Source organism: Artemia sp. Qi Xiang Cuo, chromosome 5, assembly GCF_049724085.1.
Source record: "Artemia sp. Qi Xiang Cuo chromosome 5, ASM4972408v1, whole genome shotgun sequence".
In the NCBI taxonomy this organism is placed as follows: domain Eukaryota; kingdom Metazoa; phylum Arthropoda; class Branchiopoda; order Anostraca; family Artemiidae; genus Artemia; species Artemia sp. Qi Xiang Cuo.
The window spans coordinates 70,009,919-70,025,849 of record NC_142798.1 but is presented as its reverse complement, the minus strand read 5'-3'; the positions used below and the strand labels follow the sequence as shown (position 1 = coordinate 70,025,849).

At 34.2% G+C, this 15,931-nt stretch overlaps 1 protein-coding gene across 2 annotated transcripts in view; it reads right to left on the bottom strand.

The window, feature by feature from the left end:
- Positions 1-15,931, bottom strand: part of Smox (Smad on X protein) — a 37,496-nt gene that overhangs the window by 14,116 nt on the left and 7,449 nt on the right. For both annotated transcript variants that reach the window (XM_089089891.1, XM_089089890.1), the window contains exons 2-4: positions 13,267-13,527; positions 9,204-9,397; positions 4,654-5,085 (exon numbers count right to left, since the gene is read on the bottom strand). In XM_089089891.1, the coding sequence (XP_088946017.1) occupies positions 4,654-5,085; positions 9,204-9,397; positions 13,267-13,472 (832 nt within the window). In that variant the 5' untranslated portion in view covers positions 13,473-13,527. The remainder of the gene's footprint in view (positions 1-4,653; positions 5,086-9,203; positions 9,398-13,266; positions 13,528-15,931) is intronic.

Genomic DNA, 15,931 nt, shown 5'->3' with positions numbered 1-15,931 from the left:
AATCAAATTAAAACTCGATTCGGAATTATATACAAAGCAAGAATTGTGGATATTAATGGCTTATAATGACAAACTAATACGGTATGTGACACTTAAACTAACAATAACAGCAAAGCCCTTTTCAACAGCTGTCTTGGCTTTTGGGACGTCTGACAAAATAATGGATTTTTAAACTTTATCTTGGGAACCCATTCCCTAAAATAAGCAGAACAGTCACAGCATCAAACCCTCAGTTTATACTTGCTTAGTAAAGCAAAATAAAAAAGGGATATATTAACTTAAACAAGTTTTTCTTAATGCATTATATAAAGTAAAATTCTAAAGCTAAGATTCTCATCAATAATATGACCTTATAAATAGGGGGGGGGGTCTGAGATCGATTCAATGCACCCATCTCCCCGGGTGAATTCTGGAATGTACAAACTTCCCATCCCAACCTCATCCATTTGGAGACTTTATAAACCTTATGACACCCATTACACTAGTTCCTTAACCAAGACATTTTACTTGAAGCAAGTAATAAAGAAATGCATCACCCTGATTTTTGAAAAAAATACAGATACAAGATTTTGGCCCATCAGCAATAGTTGCTAATCATAGGCAATAGCTACCTAAGTAAAGAACGAAGTTGGCACAATGTATTATTATTTTTTTTTTCCCCTTTAAACCAGGGTACTTCGTATCTAAGGAGATGTCGTAGAAACTTGGAAAAGGGCTCATTCAACTGGAAATTGGAGTTGCTTGTGCCCTTTTTAATAGTAGAAAGTGATTGGAAGGCAACTAACACCCCTTCCACGCCCACTATTTCCCCAAACACATCCAATCAGAACTTTGAGATAGCCATTTTGTTCAACGTAGTTGATTTCCAGATAGAAATTATGTTTTTGAGGAGGACACTCCCCCACAGCCCTCAGGGCAAGGGTTGTTAGTTATGCCCTGGGGGCATATAACGTTTTTTTTTATAGAAAGCGTTGTCTTAGAAACTTCAAAAAAGGCTCATTCGATTGGAAATTCAAAGGGCTAGTGCCCTTTTTAATAGTCGAAAGTGATTGGAGGGCAAAAAAAAACCCTCTCACGCCCAGCTTTTCTCCAAACAGATCCAATCAAAATTTCGAGATAGCCATTTTGTTCAACGTAGTTGAAAGTTCTGGAAATTAAGTCTTTGAGGATGACAACCCCCCCACATCCCTTAGGGCAAGGGTTGTAAGTTTTGCTCTTGGGGCATATAAGGTTTTTATAGAAAGTGTTGCTGTAGAAACTTCAAAAAGGGCTCATTTGATCGGAAATTGAAAGTGCTAGTGCCCTTTTTAATAGTCGAAAATGATTAGAAGGCAACTAACAGCCCTTCCTAACCCACCTTTAATCCAGACACATCCAATCCTACTTTGGAGATAGCCTTTTTATTCAATTTAGTTAAAAGGTTCTGAAACTAGATCTTTGAAGATGACACTTCCCCCACAGCGCTCAAGGGAAGGGTTGTAAATTGTGCCCTGGGGGCATATAAGGTGTTTAGTGAAAGCTTTGTCATAGAAAGTTGAAAAAGGGCTCTTTCGACAGGAGATTCAAAAGACTAGGGTCCTTTTTAATAGTCGAAAGTGATTGGAGGGCAACTAACCCCTCTCTCACGCCCAGATTTTCCCCAAACACATCCAATCTAAATTTTTAGATAACTAGTGTGTTTAACATGGTTAAATGTCTTAGAAATCGGGTCTTTGAGGATGATAACCCCCCTCAGAGCCCCCGGGGCAAGGGTTGTAAGTTATGCCCTGGGGGTATATAAGGTTTTTATAGATAGTGATGTTGTAGAAACTTCAAAAAGGGCTCATTCGATTGGAAATTAGAGGGGCTTGTGCCCTTTTTAATAGTCGAAAATGATTGGAGGATAACTAACACCCCTTTCACACCCACCATTCCCCCAATAGCATCCAATCAAAATTTTGAGATAGCCATTTTGTTTGACGTAGTTAAAAAGTCTGGAAATTATGTTTTTGAGGATGACACTCCCCCAACAGCCGTCAGGGCAAGGGTTGTAAGTTATGCCCTGGGAGCATATGAGGTTTTTATAGAAAGCGTTGCCGTAGAAACTTCAAAAAAGAATCATTCGATTAGAAATTAAAACTGCTAGTGCCCTTTTTGAAAGTGATGGAGGGCAAGTAACCCCCCTCTCACGACCACCATTTCCCCAAACACATCCAACCAAAATTGTGAGATAGCCATTTTGTTCAACGTAGTTGAAAGGTCCGGAAATTATGTCTTTGAGGATTAAAACCCCCTCATAGCCCTCAGGGCAAGGGTTGTAAGTTCTGCCCTGGGGCATATAAGGTTTTTATAGAAAGCGTTGTCGTAGAAACTTCAAAAAGGGCTCATTCGATTAGAAATTGAAAGGGCAACCCCCTCTCACGCCCACCATTTCCCCGATCACATCCACTCAAAATTTTGAGATAGCAATTTTGTTCAACGTAGTTGAAAGTTTTGGAAATTAAGTCTTTGAGGATGACAACCCCCTCACCCAGCCCTCAGGGCAAGGGTTGTAAATTATCCCCTGGGGGTATATGAGGTTTTCATTGAAAGCGTTGTCATAGAAACTTCAAAAGGGCTCATTCAATTGAAAATTGAAAGGGCTAGTACCTTTTTTAATAGTTGAAAGTGACTGGAGAGCAACTAACGCCCTTCTCACGTCCACCACTTCCCCAAACACATTCAATCAAAATTTTGAGATATATATATATTTTTTTTTTTTTTTTTTTTTTTTTTTTTTTTTTGTTTTTTTTTTTTAGACCAGGTCACTTCGTGTTGAAAGAGTTGTCGTATGAACTTTGAAAAGGGCTCATTCGATTAAAAATAGAAAGGGTTAAAGCCCTTTTAATAATCGAAAGTGATTGGAGGGCAACTAGTCCTCCTCCCACGCCCACCTTCCCATTTGCCCATTATGTTTAAAAACTAAATGTTGCCTTAAGATTAAATCAAAATGAACTGTATTAATGCTAATCCTCAATAAGGCATCTCAGCAGTATCCCAAGAACGACTGAGGGTACTATGTTCAAACTTTCGGGACTACTTCTGCTCTTAAAATTGAACCAAATCAAAATAACGTAAGTGCATCCAAGCTATCAAAGAAAGTAAACAGAATTTTTTGCGAATGGTATCAAGTTTTCTATTTCAGGTCAACTAGAGAAGGTATGAAATTAAATTAAACACTACTATTTGTGTTCAGAATTTTAAAAGGGTGTATGTTGTTAAAAATTGCTGAAAATTTTTCTCCAGCATACAAATAACAGGCCAAACTATTAAGTCTTGAAGAAAACGAAAAGATTTTAAGTATTATTTTCTTTTTCCCTGAAAAGACTATGTCAATATAAAACGAACAGAAATTAATTAAAATAAACTTTTTCCACAAAATAAGTTTTTCAAAGAAAAGTAAGTAACTCCATTAAACCAAAAATGAAGAAAACTAAAATCCAATAATCTAACAAGCATGAAACCACCACAAATCAACATCAATAAATAAATGAAACCCAAAAAAACAGAAATTACAATAAATAACGGAGTCAAACTCAAAACGAGCAGAAATTATCACGAGTAGGGTTCAAAATCCCTATGCCTTCCCAAGGCCAGATCATAATTTGCACTTCACTGAAAAAAATACAAATAAATGTGTATTGTCAGTATAACATACATATACTGATATTTTGTAATCAAAATGTTAATATTATTTGATTTATTAAGGTTATAAGAGTAAAAACATTTATATGTTTACATTTCTGCTCGTTTTAAGTTTGACTCGGTTATTTTTATTAATTTCTGTTCGTTTTGGGTTTCATTTATTTATCGATGCTCATTTGTGGTAGTTTCACGCTTGGTGGATTATTATATTTTATTTTTGCTCATTTTTGGTTTAATGGAGTTCTTTACTTTTCTTTGAAATACTTATTTTGTGGAATGTTTTTTTAATTAATCAGAAAAAAAAGAAAGGAGACAGAAGTCTGGAGATACAAAGAAAATACAAAGAAATTAAAAAAACAAATGTTCTGAAATAAGGAATATTCTTATACCACAGCAGTGTATAAGATTTTGCAGTGTATAAAATTTATTACAGCACCATATTTTTCCAAATTTTACAAAATTTACACATTTGCTTATTTTCTGATTTCTAAAATGTAAAAAAAGGGTACAGATCAGTTTGAATCCACCCTTAAAGGCTCTAATTTATATTTAAAGCCTTTTTTCGTTTCAGGAATATATTTCCTCTGAAACAAGCAATTTTGCGACAAGCATGCAGCCATATTTTGCACAAAAGGCCAAGCTACTTACATTATTGGATTTACTAGTCTCAGATCTGAGCATTCATCGAGCCAGAATTATTGTATTATTTTTTCTTAGAGATAGATCTAAATTTGCAAAAAAAAAAAAAAGAAAGAAAGAAAGGAAAATAGTAATTTTTCACCGGATTCGATCAATTTTCAGCGTATATTTAGTCCAAAAACCCTGTACACTGTATTTCAAAAATCTATTGCAAACTTTCCTCTTTCGTTGATTTATTAAACCATAGGAGAGAAGAAAAAGATACCGAAACTAGCACAGGGAACATAAACATTCAGCTCTAAAGATATCAATTAACATTATAGACACAAACAAGTAATATATAAAAGCTACCTTCTCCATTCTCCTGTGTATCATTATCCTCTGACATGTAGCCTGGAGGAGGACTGTCCGTCACTGGTGGGCTTCCATGAGAAAAGGGACTTGATTCACTTCCACTAACACTTAAAGGACTTGCCAAAGGGCCAACAGGACTTGGGGCGTTTGACATGGCTCTCTTAAAGTCCTCCTCCAAAGTATTTATCAAATCGTCGAAGGAGGGAAATTGTAATTTCAAATTTCCCGGCTGGTCAGACTCACACGAGGAAGTGTCTCTTAAAACTGTAGTTTCTAATACACTTTCAGTCTGTGACTGGCTCTCAAACGATTCTTCTCTAATCGATATAAACTCAAATTCTTGTAAATTGTCTTCGTCAGCACAATCTTCTGTTTTTGGAACTTCGTTTTGAACAGCTATTAATTGATTTAGGGTGTAAGATCCACTAGCTAGAAAAAAATGTATTAAATTTACGTGTTATTAAACATTTGTATTTAAAATATTAGTTTAATATGTGTATTTAAACACGTGTCTTTAAACTTATAATTATTCCAAACAACCAAGTTCCATTAAGAACTTGAACGAAAAATCCGTTTATAATTTTTCATTTAATCCTAAATTCACCATTTACACGAGGTCTATCGTACAGATATACGGTTCAGTAATAAGCTTTTGTTCATAATAGGTTGTGCAAAGTATCAAGATTAGTTTTCTGCTAAGAAAGGTAACTTGTCCTTGGTGTTTCAGACAATAACTAAATTTGCGTTGCCTAGGCAACGTCGTTTTACATTAATATCTAGCCGACTTCGCCAACAAAAATACGGCGTTTAAGTTTTCTTCACTATCAATTGACCACTGAAGGTGTCAGACCCTTATAACTTTTGAAATATTCCAAGAAGAATTTTTCTCAAAAAAAAAAAAAAAAAAAAAAAAAAAAAAAAATGGTGCCAAGTTCTCCAAAGACGATCCCTGTTTTACACACTGTTTCTTATTGTTTTATAAGCTCTTTCTGTTTTAAATTAACTCTATTTTCTGACAACCAGTCAATTTCGTTGCACCATCCGTATAGGCTAGTACTTCGTTGCTTGGGCCGAAAACATAAAAACTTTCGGATTAAGGAATGGAAATGTTATTAGCCTCAAATATATATTAGAAATTAGTAATATGTACTTAGCATAAGTATCCAGTCCATCTTCCCTGTTTTTGAATGTACTTTACTATTTTTCCTTACAAGCCGCTCTCCGGAATAGAGAAGAATACAAATTTCTTAAGCTCAAATGTATATCAGAAACATTAATAAAGGGTGTCTCAAAAAGAATACCTGATATGAAAGGCCGGTTTTTTTATTTGTTGTTTTGGCAGCACTGTTTTTGCATGTTCTGTAATCGCTGATTATTGAGGAAATGTCTTGATGCTGTGTTTTTCTTTCCCAGGTTAATATCCGTGGCTCAAATACGTCAATGTTGAGTAAACCATGGGGTAAATTCGATTTATAGTAGATTCAAATCCAGCGTTCTTTTTAGACACCCTTTAGTTACACTAAAACATGCCATTGCTATTGGAACATATGTCATTGGTGATAAAATAAAACTCAAGAATGGACATTAGATGAAAAGGGAACATTGCAATGTCCAATATCCTAAAGTATAAGATCAAGCATAGTACTCCGAAATAATTGTAACAACTTAGCGCTACAGTCACCACCTCTAACAACAACCCTTGAAGCCTACAGGTGCCTGGACCTTAAAACGCTAACAGTCTAACAGACCTTGTCCGATGTCTCCTTAACTGTAAGCAATGTGTCTTCTTCTGCTAAGTTTTACGCACTTTCAATTCATGAAAATTTAGCCCTTTTCATAATTCTCCGTCTGAAATGGACTTTTATAATAAGGCTTTTAGGTACAGTCATATACCTTGTAATTTCTCTTTGGATTTTAGTCTAGTTATGCCAATGAAATTTCAAGCTAGTTCCGGGCAAGTTCATGCCAAAGATAAGTGGGGCTCAAAAACTCCCTACCCCCCTCAAAATCCACTTATAATTTTCTTGGTATTACTCTTATTGTCATTTATCGTCCCTAGTGTGTTTTATTCATCCCTTTTGCGTTTTGTTTTGTATGATAGCATATGGTCTCATCTCACTTTCTTTATTTTTCTGATGATGGCAGCATATTTTTCCTTTGCCCCCATTTTTTTTCCTTCCTCATCGCAGTGCTCAAAACGTCCTCCCCAGCTTCTTTTGTGTTACGGACTTTTCTGTGTCCCACCCCCTTTTCCCTCTCAAATGTATTTATCAATGAAGTTTTTCGGTAAATGACGTTTATTCACACTCATGACCAACAAAAAGGCGCTAAAATCATTTTTACTTTTGGTAAAAATCTGTTGTTTTTCAATGTACAAGACCTGTGCAAACATAATAATAACAAAATCAACAATGTTAAGCCCAAAGAATATGGGAAATCGATAAGGGAAGGATCATGGCGCTTTAAAATTGCTTTTGATTTTAGTTTTGCTATTTTTTTCCATATTATTTTATTTTATAGGGTCCAAATTTATTTACATTAATGTTCTAAATTTAATTTGATTAATGTTCCAATTTAATTCTCCAAATTTATTTGCAAGTGCAAATTTTTGGCAGCCTTTTGCGTAAATGAAATTTATTCACATTCGTGACCAATTACATTAATGTTCTAAATTTAATTTGATTAATGTTCCAATTTAATTCTCCAAATTTATTTGCAAGTGCAAATTTTTGGCAGCCTTTTGCGTAAATGAAATTTATTCACATTCGTGACAAAAAAAAAAAAAAAAAAAATCAGCTGTATATTTGATAAGAAAAATCTGTCGTTTTTCATTATGCCAGAAATGTGTTAACACAATAATAACAAATTCCATTGTCCAAAGCCCAAAGAGTATGGGGACATACTCTTTGGGCTCCAAGATTCACCGCGTTCCTATATACAAAATATATTTAACAAAATTAAAATTAATTAAATCGGACTACGTACTTTTATTTTCAACGAATGGTGATGATTATGAGGAGAAAATGAAAATGTTGGAGCCAATGGGGAACTGAGAAGAGAAGGATCTGACACTTTAAATTACTTTTTACTTTCTTTTAGGCTCCAAAGTTTAATTTTCCTAAGATGCTTATATTAATTTTCCAAATTTAATTTAATTCGTTTTTCAATTTAATTTCCAACTTTGAAATGCAATCGAGAGTGCGGTTTTTCGACAGTATATCAAGAAAATCATCTCTGTTCATATTTTTGACCAGCAAAAAAGCCCTAGAATCATTTTTACTTTGACAAGAAACTGTCGTTTTCAATATGCAAGACATGTGCAAACGTAATAATAACAAACTTCACAATTAATGAGTTAATTAATCTATTAGAAACCCGTTTACAACAATACGAAGAAGAAAAGCAGAGCACTGGAGCAAAAGTTAAACACAAAATAACATCAGTCATTGTCATTTAAACTGTCATTGTCAGTGAGACTCGGTCATTGTCATTTAAACTTCAGGAAGTGGTGGTTAGGCCCTGTTTTGCGCCCAACACAAAAGCTTGATAAGCCCCCCCCCCTGTCTCCTATAGAATTTCAAGCATTTTTAACAAAATTTTCATTCATGAACAACGTCGTTCATCGCGTTCCTATATACAAGATACAAAAAAAAAACATTAAAATTAATTTAATTCGGACTACCTACTTTTATTTTCAACGAATAGTGATGACTGTGAGGAGAAAATGAAAATTTTGGAGTCAATTTGGTTATACTTACTGCCAACTGTGCCCTCTGCTTTACTTTAATAAAAATAAGATTTCAAAACTACAAAATGATTATAAGCATTAGATAATTTATTCGAAATTTTACGAACATAAAATTTGTACACCCGGGACAAGCTTAAAATTTTCCCCATTTTTACCGCCCATAAGCTTTTCCATTTGGCTCCATTAGGACTGATGTTCTTCAATCTAAACTGAAAATTTTTCGTCTGCGGTGATCATTGTAGATAGTCACGGGAAGACACCTTTAAGCTTACTAAAAAATGGATTTTAATTAAAGGCATTTTACCGCGACAATCTAGATTCTTGATTTACAACCCAGATTGTAAAACTTGCATTTAAAACTGCTTTTTATTGATTAAACAATGGTTAGTACTAGATAAGCATGCAAAGATCTTTCAATATATACGATTTCGACAGGTAATTCTAGATTGTGTTTTAATTCTTCTTAAAATCAAATATGAGTTTCCCCTCTTATTTATTTTCCATAGTGCTCAGTAGAGCCACAAAGCAGAAGTTAGCTCTAAAAATAGGAGAGCTATAAATCTAATTAGGTAAATTATTAAGTAAATAAATTATTAGGTAATTACCTAATAAATTAGGTAAAATTACCATAATAGTAACTAACTATAATCCAAACACTATCTGTTCTAATAATCAAATACAGTATCATAATCGTTAAAAATACTTCTTCTGACAAAGTTACCCTTACGAGTTTTCGAAAAAAAAGGGTAATGATACACTAAATACATTTTTAATTGATTAATTCAAAGCCAAAACTTACTAGAAATTTCAACACGTTGATAATGAAAAGGATTAATACAGACTTCCTCTCTTCGAAGATTATACGCAAATTTACACGACTGAATGCCTCTGAGTTCGTGTTGAGACTGAAGTTCCGGCCAGCGCCACAGACGACAGTAAATCACGTGCGGAAAGCCTTTCCTTTGAGAGACTTGCAGTCGGCCGTCAAGAGATCTTGAAAGAAAACAAAACATGTTTGACGTCATAGGTGCGCACAGCCAAGTTTTTGACTGCAATCCAAGCAGCCAACTTTTTTTTGTCTGCAGTTTTATGAGATATCATTGGATTTTGTGGGGATGGGTGTCTCAGAAAACGTGCATTAAAACCTGAATATCCCATTTCTTCACCTATTAAGTTAGATAATTCAAAATGACCGAGGAAAGTGTCTTGGACTGTCAAATTTCACTATTGTATACTGAAACCAGGCAAGTCCTTCTGTATTTTAGTCTGTTTCTTTCAATTTTCCCAACCAGTAGGATAATGTTGATGGCAAATTCCCCATGAGGCAGGCATAGGGGTACAATCCATAGTGTTAAGGAGGATATCGCAGTATTTATAGACGCGACGGGGATGTGGGAGGGGGGGGGGGGGGAATAACCCTGACAAAAGTGAAGTATTTTGCATATTTTTTAAAGTAGGAAGGGGAATCCTTGATCTCTGTGGTACAAATACTTTCATGATGGTTACGATACTTTTCAATTTTGTTTGTATTTGAAAAACTCAATTTATTGCACAGATCAAAGAGTATGGATAAATTATAACAGTGGGAGCTGGCACTAGTGTTGACACAACGCTATCAACAACATCTAGCGTTTGGCGACACTTGGCATTTTTGTTCAGTGTAATAATAAGTTTATTTAATTTAATTAGTACAATTGGTAAAAGAAAAATGATAACAGAGCTTGAAAAAAAAATAACAAGTGTCGCCAAAGTTAGATGGTGTTGATAGCCTTTTTTGTCAATACTAGCGCCAGTTTCCACTCTTAGTTGTTATCCATAGTCTTTGCTACTGACTTTTAATAAAAAATGGAAAAATAATGGATCAAATAATACACTGTCTATTGACAAGACAGAGGGGAGTAGAGTAAAAGTAAACCTATTCAAAAACTTGTGTTTCTGCGCTTAATGTCCTTAACACATCGTTTGGTTTATATGCTCATGATTTGGAAAGATGGAAGAGATTATTGTTGTTTATTAATTAATTAAATTAATTTATTTTGTAACCCATCAAGAATAAAAAGCAAGAAGATGTATTATAACATAAAGAAAAAAAACAACATATACAAAAACGGGAGCAAATACATGCAAATTAAAACTAAAAAAACTAAGCAATTCAGAAAAGTAAGCCACTCAGGGTGGTAAGCCTCTTTAATAGTGATATTGTGATATTGAACGACATATTAATAAAGTGTGTAATTTTTCTGATTCTTTTGACCCCCTGTGCTAATATCGAAAATTAGCACAATTCGTCTTTGCGAGGCATACTGGTACTCTCCTCTCCTAATTTCAGGAAAAAAAAACTCCCATTCCATTTGTGAACTCTGCAAAATTTTCTTGGACTTTCTTTAGATTCAAAGGGAAATGTTATGAACACATCTCCTACTTGAAAATGAGTGCACATGAAATAGTTATTCTGCTAAAAAGATCGGTGGCATCAAAATGAAGTTCCACTCCAAAAATCTACTTAATTTTTGCCAACTTTAGAGAGGGCCTAAAATGGAGTTTGGAAAAGGCCTAAAGGGCTTTAAAAAGGACCTAAAATGGAGTTTGAAAGCATGATTTTTGTGATTTCCCCCTTTCCCTTTTTAAGTACATTTGTGGATTGCAATATTCTGCCCGAAATAGAAGAGAAAATAAAAATTAGAGATAAATAGAAAACGAAATAAAACGAGATGAAAAAATAAAACGAAAATAAAAAAGATAAATAGAATACTACAAAATTAAGGCAAAATATCTCAAGAATAGCGAAAAATTATAGCTATTTGCCCCTGACTGAAACACTTGAAGTCATAAAAACACTGAACAAATTTTGGGCAAATAAACAAAACAAGAGAGAAAAAACTTGAGCTCAAAAATCCATAAAATGGTTACGAATGTTGGTAGTTATGTTCGAAAAATGGTACTTTCTTTTCCAGAATGCTGAACATAAAAGCTTTCAAATTTAATTAGATTTTGTTTTCTTAGACCACACTGCCTTTCTATGACGAACAAACTGAAAGCTTTTTTGTTCCATCATAGAAAGGCAGTATGGTCTAGGAAAACAACATCTAATTTATTTGAAAGCTTTTTTGTTCGTCATAGAAAGGCAGTATGGTCTAAGAAAACAACATCTAATTAAAGGTGTTACATCGAAAATCCAGAATGTTATTCTCAACAAATTCTTAGACCACCTTAGATATTAGAATAAGACCAGAAAATTACAGAGCTCTCTGGTCTTTGTTCCCTGAATGATAGAGCCTCCGTGCAATGTATTAGACATTTCTTTAAGACTCACAGTTAAGGTAGGCAAACATTTTTTTCGGCCACTGTTTTCTGCTTGCACAATTTCCAAAAAGCGTTTTCAACTTGGAAAGATAGCTGCTATGGAGGTGACACTTTGCCACCTTGGGAGATAGAGCCTATAATCTATAACTCTTGCCATATGACAAATCAGATTACTCAAATGATGAAACATAAATAATTATAAATGAAAGAAGTCTTATCATTTCCATGACAAAGAACATGGTAGGCTACAGGCGCCTCTTTCATCCCTACTCTAAGCCTTATTATCAGCTCAAATCTGCCTAAATCTTATTTTGTACTTTCAGTAGAGCACCAAGCAATTGAGACGGCTTTAGAGATGGTGGTTAATCTTAACATGACATCAAGAAATATACTGATTTTGACTGACTTTCGAGTCAGCTGTATTGCTGCTCTTCCAGCTGAAGCTTAAGTTTCAGCATATTTCTAGCCACAAGGGAGTAAAATACAATAACAGTGCAGATCTGCTAACAACCAAAGCAGCAGATATCCCACAGCCAGATCCTCCTTTGAAGTGGGATTTAGGGATACTTTGAGGCATAGAGCAAAGGCCTATCATTCTCAAATATTCTGTTCTCCATTCCAATCTAGGGACTTGCCTTTAATTTATTACTGGCTGAAAACTGGATATTTTTTAATGATCTTCTCTTAGTGGGGGGCCTACATCAGTTTCTTCTCTGCTGACAAGGCCATCCATCCAACGAAATATTCAGCATATTCAATTGAACATCCATCTTCTGTAAGTTATTCAAAGATTTTAAAGCAATACTACTGGAGTGCAAAAGTCCATAACTATTTCTTTTGTGCTGTTATCAGTCCCCATTTATCCCATCAAATAGAATCAATAATATTTTAATATACTGTTAACATCTTAAAGAAGAAGATCATTTATTAGTCCCTGGAAAAGTTATGCCAGCCACAATAGCTATCCTACAGGTCTACCCAAAAAGATGAAAAAAGCTTCATGGTGGTTCGTATTCTTTGCTATGAAGAAGAAGTATTTCAACAGACTTTTTTTCTTTATTTTTTAACTTACATTTAGAAAAGTGGTAAGCCATTCTTTGGGTAAGTTGGCTTTGGTCATCCAGCTTGTTAAAGTGACTAGATCACATGCTTACCAATGACTGACTTAATTCTCACCTTATGTTATCTGGATTATCTCTGTTTTGTTTTAATTAATCTGAATAAGCAACCTCTGTCAACCTTTCTTAGAAGTCTATTCTAAGATTTTTTTTTGAATTTGTCTCTAATCATTGTTAGAATTCTTATACACACACTCTTATCGCTCTTACTATTACTTATCATGCTCAACTTATAAACCTAGTGCATTTTACCAATTAAATTTACTAAGCCCTTAAGTTATCCATGGCTTCCTCAGTTTACCAACTTACACCTTTTGTTCAGGCAATTGTGCAAATCAAGTAATTCCATGTTTTTGTGACCACATTTTTTACTCACAATATTTCTGTGAGAATATAACAGGCTAGCACAATAACAAATTACTACTAAGAATTACAAGTTACCTTGGAATAGTAACACAGTTTGTCTCTGGGTTTTCAAGAGAAATGGCTTTTTCCAGTTCTTGGAGACCACCAGACTTTTTCAATTTTCTGGCTAAGCTTCGGACTGCCTTTTCACCCCACTGTTCCTCAACAGTGTTGGCTTCTCCTTTGACCCAGCCAATTAAACGCTTTACAGGTGACGGAGGTGCGCCAGGATATGAAGACATGACATGGACATTTTGATAGTAAATAATAATAATTAGTTCTTTCTTAACATGCGCCCTGAAATAAAAACAGCAGTTTATACTTTCTGCATATCAGTAAGCACAGATATACAAGAACAATACTTAAGGGAACACTAAGGAGATGGAAGATGACCTAAAACATCAGCAATTCTGAGAATGTCTTTAATGATACTGATGAGGCATATGCGTAAGAAGGGGCTGTCCCCAAAATTGATCAAAAGGCCTTTTCACCAAACAAGGGGATATGGAATAAAAATGTATATTCATTCAAACATCTGAAACAGTCTGTGACTTGGGGTAAAGCAAGGTCAGAACATCTTCGATTTCACGACATGGTATAATCAAACTTCACTGTCTAGAAAGTAAACCTTTACATCTGTATAATCCAATTCCAAAATTCCTTCTTAAAGACCTCTGCAAGCATATATAAAGTAAATGTGCAAAACAATAATAAAGTGTGCAAAATAATATAAAGTAAATGTGCAAAACAATAGTAAAATTGGTAAAAATGAAAGGGGCAATAAAGCATATGCGACCAAAGTTGGGAATACTATTGAGAGTGCATTCATCCTTCAAATGATGATTTGCAAGTATCCAGGACTTTATTAGTTTCATACCATCTCATGCTTGCTCCTCATATTTAAGGTTCATATTACGTACATTTGAGAAATAAACATAAAAGTTTTGCTTAATATTTAAGCTACATTACATACACACCTGTGTTTAAAAAACCAGAGATACTGAAAGATACTGGTTCCTTTCAATTTCATATTTGTGCTAGAGATTTAGACAATTAGAATAGCAAAACCGTGGTTGGGAAAATCTACATGAACACTAATTTGCTACCAAACATTTTCACTAATATTGGATTTATAGCTTATACATGACTCAGTAAATACATAGGAATAATACTTGTCTAAGCTTTCAAATGTTCCTATGTCACTAAATCTGTCTTCAATCTAATTTGATAAAATTACCCTAAATCCAATTGCTCTTCAATCCAAAATTGCCCATTTTTAGGTTGAACACAGCCCAACTCACCAAATTATGAACAGGATATATTATTTGTGTTTTTAGCTGTGTATAAATCTGTTTTCAACAACAAATATAACTTTAGTGTACTGGACATAACATAGTTATTTATAAAATGTAAGATTAAGAGTAGGACACAAAGAACACAATTCACACTTGTTCTCCATCAAATTAAAGTTACTGATGCTCTAGAACTTGTACTTATGATTCAGCACTTTAGTTAAAATACAAGCTACTATCAAGTCATATTTTTCAATTTTCAGGAAGTAATTGACAAACTAGAGGTTTTCAAATTTTCCATTCTAAACAATTGTTCATTTCCACAGACATCAATATCCTACAATTTAACTTTCATATACTGATCCACCATTAGAATTATGACAAGAAAAACGTTTCTAAGCTCATATCCAGTTCAGACGGATTGGGTTTATGGTGAACATTGATAAGAGCGAATATATTTTGTTTAATTCGAGTGCGAGTCTTGATTCTCCTCCCTCTTAACTGTGGTTTTTCCTCTATTCCCTGTGTCTCTTCTTTTTGGTGGCTTGGTCTTCACCTTACTAATAATCTCAAAACACCTTGGGCTCTGACAGTTTCTAATGCTAAGGAAAAAAAAATTCAGATTGGATATTAAAAAAAAGTTGCAAATAGGGGGTGGTACAATAGAAAACTGCTTGGGAAATTATATTTTTCATTTTGTGATCATTCTATTATTTTTTTTTATCTGGGTTTTTTCCAATTCTGAAGCCTAAAGATCTCAAATCTCTCCGGATTTATTATTTTTAATTTTCTCGGTACCTTCTGTGCCTCCCTCCATAGTTCTGGAACCAGCATCTAATATTGCAATTTGGCTTCCCTGATTTACAGGAAAAAGTAACTGTGCTTGCGGAAAAGCTGTCGGAATCTGCAGGTCTTACTGCGCACCATAATTTACATCGTTTTATGTAAATAATTGTTAAGTGTGCAAGTTTGCTTTCATTTTTTTTTTTTTTTTTATGTAATCCACTTCTTTTTGTTCATAGTAGGTAATAAATAAATTATTATTATTATTGTTATTATATGTACAGCACTTTTCCCTGCCCCCTTCATCTGCCACTGGGGACTGGCTGATGTGCCATTTGCTCCTCAAGCATTTCAGTCCAAAAATTAAAGCAATAGGAAGCAAGAATGTCTTCCATCAATTGTTCTCCCTTACAAAAACTATATTACAGAAACTATGTACAATCAGAAAATTAAACTAATGTAGGTATCCAATGTTGCAATCTGTAAGAAAATGCAATGTATAGAAAGAAGCTATAAACAACTTCAAAATACTGCTCTATCCTTCCAATAGAAACGAAGCAGCATATTTGCTAAATTTAGAGGTCCAATATATTTCTGCATTTGATAGCTCTTCCATTTTGACTCAA